General features: G+C 38.7%; 1 protein-coding gene across 1 annotated transcript in view; it reads right to left on the reverse strand.

Moving 5' to 3' along the window:
• Positions 1-15,910, reverse strand: part of LOC108245953 (protein turtle homolog B) — a 202,803-nt gene that overhangs the window by 9,308 nt on the left and 177,585 nt on the right. Inside the window, exons 18-19 of the mRNA XM_017433219.2 lie at positions 10,881-12,515; positions 4,072-4,199 (exon numbers count right to left, since the gene is read on the reverse strand). Of these exons, the coding sequence (XP_017288708.1) occupies positions 4,072-4,199; positions 10,881-12,515 (1,763 nt within the window). The remainder of the gene's footprint in view (positions 1-4,071; positions 4,200-10,880; positions 12,516-15,910) is intronic.

The following is a 15,910-nucleotide window of genomic DNA, read 5'->3' on the forward strand; positions in this document are numbered from 1 at the left end:
AATCGAGAGCTTCGCTTTTTGACTCAGCTCTCTCTTCACCACGACAGACCGGTACAGCGCCTGCTTCACTGCAGACGCTGCACCAATCCGCCTGTCGATCTCCTGCTCCATTTTTCCCTCATTCGTGAACAAGACCCTCAGATACTTAAACACTGTCACCGGAAACGAGCCCGATTTATTTAAACAAACTTACAAGTTTTAAAATGTTACACATCAGAATTAAATGACATTTTTCATGCTAGTTCAGATGTTTCTTATTGATTCAATTATTATTACCAAAACAAACATGTGTTGTAAATGATTATTAGTTCTACACTTCAGTTTTAGGCAAATACATCAAATATCATATCTGGCTGTATAAAGCTATTTTATGGCAGACACCTTTTTTATCCAACTCTTTTTAATGTTAATCCAACAAGAAAACATAATAGTGCAAAAAGAAACAATGAAATGTAAAGAAAACACTAAACAACTTGGATTCCCACCCCCTTCCCCAAGATACCAGACATCAATAGAAGTCAAATCTGTAGTTTAAATAGATAACGAACAATATATATACTTTTTTAAAGTTACACACAAGAAAAAGAAAACTGAAACCTGAAAGATTATTATCAGTCAAACAGTAATATTGGTGGATTCCATAATCTCTACACAGAATATATGTAAATGATTGCCAGGTTGTGACAGTTTTACTTATATATTTATTGATTTTTAAGGGAAGCCAGCCAGGTATCTCTCCTGACAAGTAGGATTTTGTAGAATTAATTTTTATATTTAACTGGTCACAAAAGATCCAAACACTACAAGGCGTAGACCCTTTGGTACAATGAATGACAAAAATAAGAATTTTACACATAAGACCAACCACAAAATTATTTTTTTTCTTTCAGTCTTGTATTTTTATGTCCGTGAATAAATAGACAAAAATCCCTTCCCAAAGTGAGAGAGAGAGAGAGAAAAAAAGTGTCTGTGTTTCTTCCCCAAGGTTCACAGGGCAGGCACACAAAATGTTTGCCACACTGAAAGAGGTAAAAGTCTCACAAAAATTCAGAACCAGGAATCCCTTTCTTTTATCACCTGCAGAGTAACTTTTAACTCTGCGATGTCAGTGGCTTCCAGGATTTCCGGCCCGCCAAGTAGGAGTATCGAGAGCACGGGACCTGACGCACTTTATTTTGTTTCCTCTTTTCCTCTGTTCCACGAATATCGTAGCCACTCAGCGAGACAGGGAAATGATAAGGAATGGACGAGGGAGTTCACAGCCTCTGAAATTATTTTAATAATTCAAAGGACGGCAACGTTGGCAGAATGGTGACGGACACTGTTACTATCAAAGTTCCTCAATCTGTTTTGCAGTAGCATAAACAGGAGTGTCAGGATTATAAAGGGTTGGATGGAGCTCTGCATCCAACGGTCCCTTCAGGGGTCGTCCAAAATAAATCTCAGCAGGAGTCACGCCTGTGGACTCATGTATTGCAAAGTTTAAAGCAAACCGAAATTCTGGTAGGTATTTATCCCAACTTTTATGATTGTCATTGACATAGGATGAGATCATAGCCTTGATATTGTGGTTAATTCTTTCTGTAAGGTTGGTTTGTGGATGATATGCCGAGATTCTCTTTTGTGTGAGGTTCCATTTCTTACAGCTTTTGTTGAAGATAGAGGAAACCAACTGAGGTCTGTGGAATAGGAGGCTTTGTATTTACTCTCCCATGCTTTGTTTAGCATTAAGAGTGGTTTGATTATTGTCTTTATCTGATTTTTGTTTACCACCATTTTATATTTATATTTTTTTTGCACCTGGATCTCCAGAAAGAGAAGTAGTGAGCCACCCACTAGAAGGAGGGGGGGGGGGGGGGGGGGGGGGGGGCAGTATTATAAGGGAGACAAACACTTCCTGTTTCTTCAGACAATCTTCGGGTGTTGGCTTGACTAGTTTTCAAGGTGATGTGTATCTCATATCCATTGATTGTCTCCCAGATGCATTTGGTTTTATGATTGTATGAGACTAATGGTGTTTGAATAAATGTGTTAAACTTTAAGGTAACGTTTCCTGAAGGTCTTTACCATCAACAAACTCAGAGAGGTAAAGGTATATACCTCAACAGGTCCCTGATCAGAGAGTATGTATTGTTGTTGGTACACCCCATCGTGTCAAAACCTCTTTGATCAGGTTCGGAGAGACTGTCTCTGTAGTGGCCATCTCAACTCACCGAGAGAAATAATCCACAAAAACTAGGAGGTAGATTTTGTCATTACTACTCAGTGGGAAAGGTCCAATGAGGTCCACGCCCATCATTTCCCATGGTGCACTCTCCTCTGTTTGATATAATTTGCCTGGGGCTTTTTGGTTTTCTGGTTTGTGCATTTGGCAGACTTGGCAACATTTTACATAATCTCGAATGTCTATGCTCATCCCTGGCCAATACACCAATGCGTGCAGACGTTTATAGGTTTTGTATCGCCCGAAATGTCCATATAAGGGGTCATTATGGTTGTGATGCAATAACTGTTGACGAAGTGATGGAGGGCTGTAGACTTGATAAAGAGTTTTATGTGGTAATTGGACAACTCTGTAGAGTTTGTCTTCTAGAATGGTGTACGTGGTGGTTGGTGTTTCCTGTACGGATCCCTATCCTATTATTTGTTGATACAGGTCTTGTGCAAAAGAATCCTGTTGCTGATATATAAAATGAAAGGATTTGTAAATCTCATAACGCCATATTTTACCGACAATTGAACATAGTAAACATGTCAAATGTATAAATAAAAAAAACCTGTACCATTTTTAGATAAAATTTTATGAAAAAAATGTAATTCTGAATTTTAAGGTAACAACATGATTTGATGATTGTAATGATGTTTTTGATGATTGTAATGATCTTTTCTTTTTCTTGATGATCCTACTGATGTTTTTATGATGTAAAGCACTTTGAATGCCTTGCTGCTGAAATGTGCTATACAAATAAATTTTTACTTTTTTCTTACTAACACATCTCAAAGAAATGGGACAGGGTCATGTTTCTCACTGTGAAGCCTCTTCCCCTCTTCTTTTAATAACAGTCTCAAAACATTGAGCAACTGAGGAGAGCAGTTGTTGGAATTTTTGAAGTGGAATGTTGTCCAGGTCTTGTCTAATGTAGGCTTTTAGATGTTCAACAGTTCTGGCTCTTTGTGGGTATATTTTTCATTCCATGTTGTGTCAGATGTTTTTAATTGGTGAGAGGTCTGGACTGCAGGCAGGCCATTTCCAGACCTGGACTCTGACTACCAAGCCATGCTGTTGTAAATGATGCAGTATGTGGTTTAGCTTGCGGAAATATACAAGACCTTCCCTCAAAAAGATGTTGCCTGGATGGGAGCATATGTTGTTCTAAAATCTGTATATACTTTTCTGAATTAATGATGCCTTTCTGGATGTATAAGATGCTCATGCCAGAGGCACTAATGGACCCCCATACTATCAGGGAAGTAGGCTTCTGAACTGTGTGCTGACAATGGACACTCTCCTCTTTAGTACAGAGGACATAGCGTTTGTGGTTTCCAAAATAAATTTCAAATTTGGATTTGTCTGACCACAAAGCAGTTTTCAACTTTGCCTCAATCCATTTAAATTGAGCTTTGGCCCAGGGAAGATTACGGTGTTTCTGGACGGTGTTATTATATGGTTCTTCTTTGCATATTAAAGCTTTACCTCATATTTCTAAAATGCTTCTCTAAAATGTTCTTTTTATACCCAGTCCTCGTACTTAGTTACTTGCAAAATGTTCCTCCCGCTGTTTCTTATTTATACCACTAACTTTTACAGCCTTTTGTTGACCCTGGCCCTGGCCCCACTTTTTTGAGACTGCCATAAAATTCTAAATGATCTAATTTAGCAAATTTGTTACCTAAAAGTGATACAATTTGTTAGTTCAACATTTCATATGCTAACTATGTTTCATTGTGAGATTTTAAAATCATTGCATTCTGTTTCATTTAAATTTTACACATCCCCAATTTTGTTGGAATTGGGGTTGTAGACCACATCATTGCCTAAAAAGTTCAAACAGAAAGGAACATGATGCATACCTGCTTTCTTTCTGGACTTTGAGTTATTGTTGTTCATTGTCATCTTCTTGGTCTTTTTTATACGCTGGTATCTCAGTGCATCAATCCTCTCAGACCCCAAATGGGCACTTGTCGCACCTCGACGTTTTCTGGATAAGCGAGAGAGAGAGAAAGAGAGGGAGAGAGAGAGAGAAACAGGTAACTCCAGACTAAACTTTGTGATCACAGATCACAGTGTGTTGTGTGCTACGGAGCACATGAGAATCCACACAGCCCCAAAACAGCTCTACTCGTGCTAAGCAAGAGGTGCAACACATTGCCAAGGGATCAATGTGAGTCACCAAAACAGCAGAAGTCTCAATTCCAGCAAAAACTTGATGGGACTGCTTTGATATCACCATTATCTTCTAAATAATCTGGATTAATACAGCTGGATTTTGATTAAATAAGAACATTTTTGACAAAATTTAAATCCAGATAGCATTTAAATCTGTGCGCCTTGAATGCCTATGCCCTTTAGGAATATAGCAGGTTTTTCACTCAAATTGATCCAAACAATCTACATACAAAGAAAAGCAAAGTATTCCACAACTTCTAAAATCATCTGTGTACCCTTATGGTACAATTCAGATTATTAAGATTTGTTTCTGAGAGGATACAAGATTTAAAAAAGGACTTGCACTGTTGATTTCAGAGACAAATAATAATTTCCATAAATGAGAAATATTATAAACAAAGTAAGACTTTTTGCCAGATTTAATAATTACTGTACAACTGAAGCTATCCCACTCTGAAAATAACAGATGCAAATGTTTCCTTGATAAAGAAATGTAGATTTTGCAGCTTCTCATGAACCCCTTCCTGTTTATGGAGGCACGTGTAACTGGGCAGCCCAAAGGTTTCTGCCACAAACACACAGAAAACATTTAGCATTACAATGAGGCCATCTTCCCATCGTGGCTGCAGAGAGAAACTAAGTGTTGTTAGTAGAGGGGGAGAATCACAGCTGAGCGACAAAGCATCGTCAATATGTGTTCATAGACATGGATACTGTCTACAATGGGCTTCACCATGCTGACAGGGGGAGAGATGGCGGGAGGGGAAAATGACTACTCAGGAACAGTCACATAATGAAAAGTAAGCCAAAGAAAAGCGAAGCACCAGGACAACAAATGTAACAATATTTTTTCCATATAGTTGTTTTGTTTTGGAAACAGAAAAGCAATATTTAGCAATGGCATGCATGGCAGTTTGCACATGGAACACGACTTTAAAGGGGAATACATTCAAAAGCACTTCACTGGGCACTTCAGTGTAGCAGAAGGGTGGTCTTTACCCACCCCTTCAGCGCCCCACTTCTGCAAAATATTTGTTCCTTGGAGTTAAACCAAGTAAGTTAGCTGCTGTTGCGGGACACTGGCTCTTGGATGGCAGTCAGATCTGTTCTGCAGTCCAGACTTAGAAGTTCAGATGTACCAAGTAAGGTAGATCGGGGACAGTTGGAACATCTTAAATAACTTGTGTATGCAACATGCCTGATTTCTGATTTTTGCTGAGTACATGAGTATTAGCATCCTCTTTCAGTATGGTAAATTTGATTGATATAAATCTCTCAAGTGCAAAGGTATCAAAAAAGAAAATAAATTCTAAGGTAAATTTTTCACTTCCCCCTGCCATTTGAACATCAAATAGCTTCTTTTTCTTCCATGACTATTAAAGATCAATGCAATTCCTAAATTCTGTCTTAAATACTGACATATTTTATAACGCTTTGTCTCGCAAGATCTTTTTCAACTTTAGAGAAATGTGTAAAAAAACAAAAAAATCACATCAGGTCTTGCATTAAGCAACCAGAAAGCATGAGATGCAGTAGGATTGTACTGCAGGTACAGTTGAGACAATGTATCTTGATTGTACCTGTGTTACAATTCTATCTAAATATAGCTTCCCAGTATTATCGATGACTGACAAGAATGCACCTTATATTTTTGAGCAAACTGTGGAAAATATAAACTACTTCTGGATGTTATTGATTGATTATAGTTTAGTACACAAGCAAAGTAAATACTATGTAAATCTTCTTTCTTTAATGTATTTTGTTTTTGTGTGGTCATGGTAAAAGCAAAACATGTCTCATCTGTACCTGGTCTACTCTTCATACAGTCGATGCATTGATTGTCACCAAGTACATACACTTTATGCAGAGTCCATGATATGAATATTGTTTTTAAGTCATTATTTGCATTTTCTTTCCCAAAAACAAAATAACAGAATCTAATTATATAAATAAATGATTAAATTAACAAATGATCATAAAATAAACAATTCGTGAATGAGACTCAATGTCAAGAACACAAAATATAGACCAAAAAATGTGTAGGGAGAAACGTAAGCTGTGTCTGACAGAAATGTGCCTAAAGATTTTTTTTTAGTCCTATAAATGCTTATTGGGTAAGGACCTGATAAAAAACCTGATATGAATCTAGAAGAAATCAACACTACTAGGACAGCTAGGTGTTTTTTAGGGTATGAAGAGACCAAATAGTGACTTGGAGGAAATGCCTGTTGAAATTTTTCATGTGTTAATTTCATCTTCGAGTGCTATTGTCATTCTATAAGTCTAAACAGTCTGAGATCAGTTGGGTTTCATAGTGAGTGAGGCAACCAAAAATGACTCAGGCAAGAACAGCACTGATCAACTCTGGCACATAATAAACTTAACACAGTCAAGCAGTGTTTGAGTTCATTCAGATGAAGAAATGAGTTTTAATTTGAATTCTTGTTTATTTGCTGAGTGTTGATCAAACATTTGATTGTAAAGCATCACAAGCTTTTAGCAGTCATAAAACCCAACAAGGAGATTCTCAGCTGGCTTGTGTGGTGGCGAGGTTTTTATAGGATAACACCTGACTATGTAATGTCTAAATTCCAAGACTTGACTATGTTATGCATGGATTTCAAGACATGACTATGTTCTGTCTGAATTCCTCAGCCTATGAGGTTTTCACCAATGACCCTGTTACTCTTCACTGAAACCAGACTGACCTTGGTTCCTGTCTCCTCCTCACCTACCAACATTCTAATATCTTAGATATAAGCTCCTGTGACGACTCTGGAGGTAGAGCTTTGATTCGGAGCTTCCTGTTTGGAGCTGGAACTCTGATGTTAATTGTTGATTGTCTTTAAGGCTCTCTGTATGTCGTGCACCATACATTAATAAACCTGTTTGAGTGATTTCATCTAACAGTGCCTTGAAATTGATTTCTTCAACAACACTTGAGTTCTGGGCTTTGACTGGACCATTCTAGGATATTTAACTGTTTTTTAAACCAGTGTAGTGTTGCTTCAGCCGTGTGTTTAGCGTCATTGTCCTGCTGGAAGGTAAAACTCTATCCCAGTCTCAATTCTCTGAAAGAATCTCAGAATTTATCTTTATTTTGTTCCATCTATCTTTCCTTTAACTAGGACCAGTTTCCCAGTCCCTGATGATACAAAACATCCTTACACCACAACGCCACCACCACACTTCACTGTAGGGATGGCATTCTCCACATGATGACAGATGGTAGATTTGAACCAGATATGATGCTGTTCTTAATAGCCAAGAAGTTCAGTTTTTGTTTCATCTGACCATAGCAACTTCCTTCACATGTATGAAGAGTCTTCAATCTGCTTTTTGACTAATTCCAGTCTCCCTTTTTTTAAGCCATAATACCTGACAAAGAATGTAATTTTCATTGTTTATAGTTTGAATTTTTAGGTAGCACTTTAGAATAACTACATCTTATTTAGCCTTATTTAACCTTGAAAACATCATTTATTAAGGATGATTCATACCTAATAAGCTATAAATGAACACATTAAAACATTACCCATAAAGGCTAATTACTTCCATAACCAACATACTCAATGTTTATTCATGCTTAATAACTCATGAACTAACTATTCTATATACTGTGTGTAAATGTATGCAAATGGACATATAAAGGTACTTTCACACCATTTGTTAGACAGACATGTATCAATGGTTAGAGAATGTTTGAATTCCCTATATACTTATACTGCAGTGCATTACTAATTAAGGTAGTTGCTAGTAGCCAGTTAAGCCTTTTATAAACCCTTTTAACCCTTCTGAGGTGGGGAAAACAGTGCTTTATCAGTACTGCATTTAATGGAGGTGGGGTGATGTTGACCTAGGCCAGTGATGTTGTTAGGCAGTAGAAGGAATACTTTAAGGACCTTCTCAATCCCGCCAATACATCTTCTATGGAGGAAGCTTAGTCTAGGGTCTGTCCATAACCAGGGCTGAGGTTGCAGAGGTAGTTAAAAAGTTCCACAGCAGCAGAGCTCGGGGGGGGGAATCTGGGCTCTGGACATTGTTGGGCTGTTTTGGTTAAAAACACCACGAGGACACTAAGGGCAGTACCACTGGACTGGCAGACTGGTTCCCCTTTTTAAGAAGAGTGCTGGACATGTTCAACTGGAAGGACACCCCAAGGAAGACCCAGGACATGCTGGAGAGACAACATCTCTTGGATAGCCTGGGAACACCTTGGAATTTTCCTGGAAGAGCTGGAAGAGGTGGCTGTGGAAAAAAATGTTTAAGCCTTCTTGCTCAAGCTGCTACCAAACTCCGGAACAAGCAGCTGATTGTGGATAGGTGGATGGATAATATGAAATATTTTTTCCAATTACAGTTTTTTCATTGAAACATTGTTTGTATTTCTTAATTATTACCCATAATCAAATTCAAAATTCATTTAAACTCCAGTTTGTATGGCAACTAATAAAAAATTACAAGAAGGGTGGGGAAATACTTTTGTGTTTCGTTTCATTGTTCATAAATGCATAAAATTAACTATAAAACTAATTAGCCAATAGAAAACTTAGCCAGTTTGCTCTAAGCAGCTTTGTGCAAAATAGAGACAAACTGAGAGTGCGTGCTGTTAGTTTTTTAAACTTGGTACAACAAGTCTAGCCTTTAGGAGCTGGTACCAGGAAAATACCAGGTTCGTACCAGCTATATACTGGATAAGTACCAGGTATATTCCGGTTAAGTACTGTATGTATCTGGTAAGTACCTGGTAAGTACCAAATGTGTGCTGGGTAAGTAACAGGTACAAACCGGGTACTCCCTGATATTTACCCTGTATGCACCTGGTAAGCACCAGGTAAGTGCCAGGTACATACTTGGTAATTCCCAGATATGTACCAGGTATGCAACGGGCACTTACAGGGTCGTATTATGCATTGCTACCAAAATGTCTTACACAATTATAGTTGACATTTTACTTGTTTTATTGTTCCTTAATGTGAACCAATTTACTAATGTGTTCACATGAATGTAACAGAGAAACCTATTTAGGCTAATGAGCATCTTGTATTTGCAAACTAAGAAAAATTCACCTACAGTTGGGTATTTCTATTATTGGATAGAAAGTTGCATGTGATTGAGTTCAATTAGCAAACAACATAAATATGAAGTTATGTTGGTAATACTTGTTAGACCTGATTTATTAGGCAACAGATGGCATATGCATATCCATCAGAATGCATAATGTACTTAAGACTGCAGAACTTAAAATGCATAGCCACTCGACAAAAAGGAAAATATAAAAAACTGAAAATAGCTACATATACTCACTGATATACGGAACAAATCAAACAAAGACTCAAAGGCTTGTATTCCCCTTTAAAGGACGAGGTGATCAAAAAGTCCCACCTGCTAACCCCCCCCTTTCAGACATGGATCCAACCCTTACCTATTGCGGTGTAGAGGACCTGGTCACAACAACGCTGCCCAGATAGCTGAGATCAATCAAAAACAAAGCAGATAAGACTCCAGGAGCCATTAAGAACCACCACACTGACCCTAATTCATGATGATGGAGACATTGCAGTACATGAGAAGCGGACAGGCCCTGTGACACACTTTGCCCAACAACCTCTCCTTGGTAGCCAGACCTGACGGTGACCTAGTAACATTTAATTGTTTGGGAACAAGAGTTACAAAACATTAAAAGGAAGGTGGGTAGGGAAAATCGGAGAGGTTGGAAAGTAAGGGGATGAGGATGGGCCGCAGGGCCTGCCAAGATGAACTCTTCTTAAAGCATCCTTCTGCATGATAAAGGCACTTTCAAAGGCTTCAAGCTATACATAGAAATTGGTGTTTTGCTAGGGAATCAATTGGATAAATATTATGGGATTCCTCCTGTCAAATGAAAGCAGGGCAACATGTGAATTAGATGGATGGAAACACTGGTATCCTGTGTGATGTCTCCAGATTCCCAAACATTTAGAGACTCTTGCCAAACAAATTACATACTCTGTTGATATGCTCATGTTCTTTTTTCATTCAGAGAAACTATAGCTCTAAACGTCTGCAATAAAATCTGTAAAAACAAAACATTCTCTTTCCTATGCAACAGATATCTTTATCTTAATTTTACTTTATGCTTTCAGTGAAAAACTGGGCAATCAGATTGGACCAGTGGTTCATGGATTCAGAGGAATTCATGAACCACAATGAACATATGCAACTAAATGTCTGACTTGGAAAACAGCACTGACTCCCACCAAAAGTACACGGATAACTCCCAGAATTAAAAAAAAATCATCATATAAAAATGGTTCCTTGAAATAATTTTGTTTTCATTTTTTAAAATCACATAAACTAAACTATAAACTAGTTAGCCAGGAGACTATTTTAATTAAAGTATGGATATAAATATTTAACACCAAAATGTAAGAGCAACTTCCCACATCAAAGCATTATGGAGTAAGGTAGATGAAACAAATGGCATCTCCCTCTGCATGCCTAACAGACCTACCCTGAAGCTGATAACTGGGGTGGAGAGGGCTCAGATGGAAGGATCTCCTCCTCAGTCCTCCTCTGAGTTGGCATCTGCCCAAATATGTTGCTGCTTTCCATCAGGGGTGATGGGGACTGGGAAACTGGATAGCTGGTTGCAGAGGTGGCAAAAGTCATGTGGGAACGATAGCTGGGGCTAGCTCTCCTGCTACCTTGACCTAGGGCAGGTGAAGAGGATGGGGATGATCTCCTTGAGAAGCTAGCTGTGGAAGGAGGGAGGAGGGTAATTTCAGACATATCTGGGGGTATTGGAGATTGCACAATGCTGGCACGAGGCCTGGGCCGTACTACAATCTCTGGGGAACCCTCTTGAGAAGTAAAAGGGCTTTGTGTGAGGGGTGAAAGTCGAGAAGGCTGGAGAACCACTTGATGCATGCTAGAATCCATTCTACGAGTCTGCCTGGGACTAAAATGAGGGGGGGTTTCAAACCATCGTGTATCCAGGCTACTGAATGTGCTAGGGACAATATGGGCCATTGGATCAGTGTAAGGCAAAACAGGCACACCCACACCATGACCTGTATGTCTTAGCTGCCCTAAATGTGCCTCTTGCATAGCTAAATGCCTGGCTGGGGAGCCATGAGGCTTGGCCTTGCTGGGAGACTTGCTTGGGTGGCTCTTTGGGGCCTCTAGTGGCAGGACAGCTGGATAGGTGGGCATTGGAAGGGAAGAGGATGGGAAAGCACTAAGAGGAAGAACATGAGGTGAGGGGGGATAAGGGCGATCATGACGAAGGTGCAAAGGGGGATGAGGTGGAAAAATGAACTGAGGCCCTTCAAGACTTGAAAAGGTAAAATCTAGTCCCTGCCAAATTTCTGGTGAGTGAGGGGAGGAGGTGAGTGTCAGAGGAAGTGGGAAACTAGAAACAGCATATTGTGAAAAATCACCCTCTCCCATTTCCTCAGGAATAATGGGGTGCACAAAAGGACCTTCAGAAATGTATGGGGGGGAGGACATGACAGATCTTAGTGGGCTGCTATCAGGCATGTAAAAAGGAGGTGGGGGATCATGATCTCCAGGGGGCCCTAGATAGCCATAAAAAGCTCTGTGGTGTAGAGAGCCTCGGATCTGCCCTGTGGCCTGGAGTTGACTGCTCTCCATGAAGGTCATACCTTCAAAGGGCCTGTGAAAACGAGGGCTGTAGGCTGGAGGCTGAAGGTAGGATTCCTGACTAGAGATTGGAGATATCTGGTAAGGCCGAAGGGGGGCCATAACTGGCGGAAGAGGCCTTGGATCATCATTTTCGTCATCTGACTGACGGAATTCTGGATAGAGGTCTGATTCTTCCACAAAAGGAAATCCCTCAATTCGTCGAGGTTTGACAGACATTTTTGCATCAGTAGGATCAATGACAAATCGTCCATCTGGGCCTCGGCTGATGAGTTCAATTGGTGTTGTTGCTTCATCTTCATGCTTTGACTTGTACTTTTTGCTTGTTATTGCTCTTCTTGTCTTCTTGTATAAAGATAATTCTTCCTTCTTCCCTGGACTTGGGGGTGGTTTTCTCCCACGCTGGTCATGACTGTCTTCAGATGATTCTGATGGGGATGCTTTTGAACGAATGCTTTCTGGACTCATCTTTCCAGATGATGACCTATGTAAGAGAAAATAAAAAAGGTGAATTGTTGTTCCAGGTTATTCCAGAGTATGAAACAACCTGTTTTTATTAATCCTTTTTTATTGTACTTGATGATTTTATGGGCGTCTTTTGAATTTATTTTATTGATGGTTTCCTTTTTTGTGTTTAACCTCCTTGTGAAGCACTTTGGGCAACATTATATTTTTTAAATGTGATATATAAATAAAACTGGCATTGACATTTATGCTAAGATCATTTTTTCATGTTGACAAATTAATATTATGTATGTTTTGGTCAAATGTTGGAAATAATATTACATGCAATCTCACACAAACTTGCAAGATCTTGTACAATCAGTTAGCGTTCAGAGTATGTGTTGAGGATTACTCTCAGCTACTCTCACACCAAAATTTAGCATGATATCTGTGAGACTGACTCACTTACAGTCATTTGAATAATGACAAGCAAGGGAAGTAGAGGATCAAGTTCCCTGTCTTTTCCATTTGTCCCCAAAATTACGAAATTTATCTCTGAATTTACAAATAAATGACCTGTAAGCAATTGCAAAGTACAAAAATGTTTCTGTCAGAAATGGTCTGCTTGATTTTATATTGTAGATGTAGATAAGATCAAGAGCCCTACTAACTGCCTATATCTCATGCCACCAACTAGAGGAAGCTTAATCTGAACAAATATTTCACGTGAAACTTGACATCAAACAAGTGCAGATACAGATGTTTGGTAGCACAAGTCAAATGTTTCTCAAGCAGTCATGGACACAACCCTTTTAAACTCATCCTGCAAATGAAGTGGTTAGTGGAGAGCAGAATCCTGACATTGGAAGTCCAATGAGTTTCTAAATAAGGACTTTTTGGATTAACTGCCCATGTGATTAAAGTTCAAATGATGGGGTCAGAGACTGCAACATGATATCAAGTAAGTCAAAACTTAAAATGGTAATAAAAAGAAAATGTACTCACATTTTCTTTTTTTTACCATAGTGTCTGACTCTACCAATAACAGAGGCAAGAAAAGTAAAGAAAAAAGGTTAAGATGAATAAAACCTAAGGGTTTTATTCCCTTAGGTTCCTGTTAGTCCCTGGTTTGGGAGTTTCAGAAACGTATTATCTAAAGAAGATGGTACTGCTGTAACTCAGTGGTCTTGTTATGCTGAGCTGCAGGTTTGAGCCCAGGCTGTGTCAGTAAGGACATCCTAAAACAATTGCCAAAACCTTTGTGTGAAGTTCGCTTGCTGTGGCAAACCCTAAAGACTGGAGCAGCAAAAAGGAAAACAACATCAATATCTAAAAAAAGTTGGTATTTTCAGCAGTTTTCCAACATATTTTTTGACAAAGTAAACAATGGCAGGACAACATGTAAGCTAGTGATGTACTGTCAGGGCCTTTAAGGTACTCAGTGAAGGCCAAGGGTTAGGGTTAGGGTTACATTGGAACTCAAATATGATAAAAAGAAAAGGATAAACAAATCCAAAAAGCTAAACAATTTTATTTTAAACTCTTCTATGTAATAAAATAAAATAATTCAAGGTTTCCTGTCTATAATATAGCAATCTAATATAAGCTTGTTTTCAATCCACATGCTTCACTATGCAGTGGTTTTGTGTCTGAAAAAAAAATCGATCAGTATCCATACCACAATCCATAGACCATTAAAACAAGATAAACATCAAGTCCAGATAAACATTTTCAACCAAACAGATTAAAGGTTGCTACATACTCTGCAAGAACTGAGAACAATGTTCTCTCTCCCAGTGTTCACTGTGAGGACTTCCCAGGAGTTCCACACTTGAGTTCCTTGCACACTGTTCTTGCAGAGTATGCAACAAGCTTTAGAGTTGTGGTCAATGGGTGTTTTCTTTGGACCCACTAGGTATTTTAGTTGACCAATGGCTAATTTACTGTATATAGAAATCAGAGCTAGAGCAGATCAGTTGACTTCAGCTACATTGAAGATCAAAAAAGGTGGATTTGATACTATGATGAAATTAATAATTAATGGCGGTTTTGCTTTAAGATGACTGCTTAATAAACTTTTAGACTTTATTTAAAAATGCCATTAAACCCCTGAACATTTGCAGCTCTTTCGACCCAAGATAGGAAAGGAAAAGGAAAAGGCTATGAATTTTAACTTTTTACTAGATGTTTGGTTAGCAGCTGGGATTGGGAAAGGCTATGAGAATGTTAGCTGTTTAAGGTAAGCTGCAAAAAAACACTAAAACACAAAAGGTGATATAAGAACACCTGTCAAGGGTGTCCCCCGCCTCTCGCACAGTGACTGCTGGAGATAAGCACCAGCTGCCCGCAACCCGGAATGGAGAAGTGGGTAAAGAGAATGGATGGATGGATGGATGGATGACATAAAAACAGCAATACCCATGAAAACATTTGAAGAAACAGATAAATTAATAAAATCATCTACAAATGAATTTTTTTCATTATTATTTTCAAGTGAACATAAGTTGTGAGTTAAACACTTTATTTTTGTCTTGTTTTAGCATAGTGGTTTATATAGATGCTGGTCACTTGTTTCCCCACTGTACTGCAGTCATCCTCCTTGGTCTCCCTACTTGGTCTGCTTTGCTCTTATAACTGACAAAAGCGTAAAGTGTTAAAATAAGGAAAATGTTAGTTCTATGTGTGTGTAATTGTGTTGTGAGCTGTCTGTACAGAAATATATACTGTTTCTGCGTGGTTGTGATGTCAGTTAAGTACTGTACATATATACTGGTGAGTGTTGCTTCAGAAATTAATAAGACTGCCTCTATACTGGCAACCTGTTCTACATATATGTGCCTGCATCCTCGAATGCTTGTGTGGGGTTTGGCAAGGTAGAGAAGGCCCAGTCGTGATGTACGTATCTTGCCACTAATAAAAGGGCACTTCCAGACCAGTAGATGCAAAAGGAAAAAGTATAGATTGAAATGTCAAGTGACTATTTTAACTATATTATGATGAATTCTGTCAGATCAAATGGATTACAAAGTTGGCAGAACAGACACACTAGGTCCCATGTCAGTAGGGTGTCTCCTCCCCCTTCAAGCATGGATACAAACTGTTATTTCTTGTGAAAAGGAGTCATACAGCTGTTGTATCATGTATTGCAGCAAGTCAGCACATATCTTTTAAAACTGGTTCTTGAGATCCAGCAGATTAGGACTGGATCAAAGTTGACATCACTTCATAGACAAATGTGCCATGTGTAGATATTCAAAAAAGGGTTAAAAAACAAAAACAACTGGACTTCTATTCTGTAGTTGAAGATGTTTCGCTTCTCATCCGAGGAGCTTTCTCAATTCAGAAATAGAGAGCGTGGAGTTGAGCTTTTAAAGCTGAGATGTGATGTAAACTGGATTGCTTGCAAATTGTTCTCACTCTCCTAACAATAGAGGC

Source organism: Kryptolebias marmoratus, linkage group LG13 (assembly GCF_001649575.2).
Source record: "Kryptolebias marmoratus isolate JLee-2015 linkage group LG13, ASM164957v2, whole genome shotgun sequence".
NCBI classification, from domain to species: domain Eukaryota; kingdom Metazoa; phylum Chordata; class Actinopteri; order Cyprinodontiformes; family Rivulidae; genus Kryptolebias; species Kryptolebias marmoratus.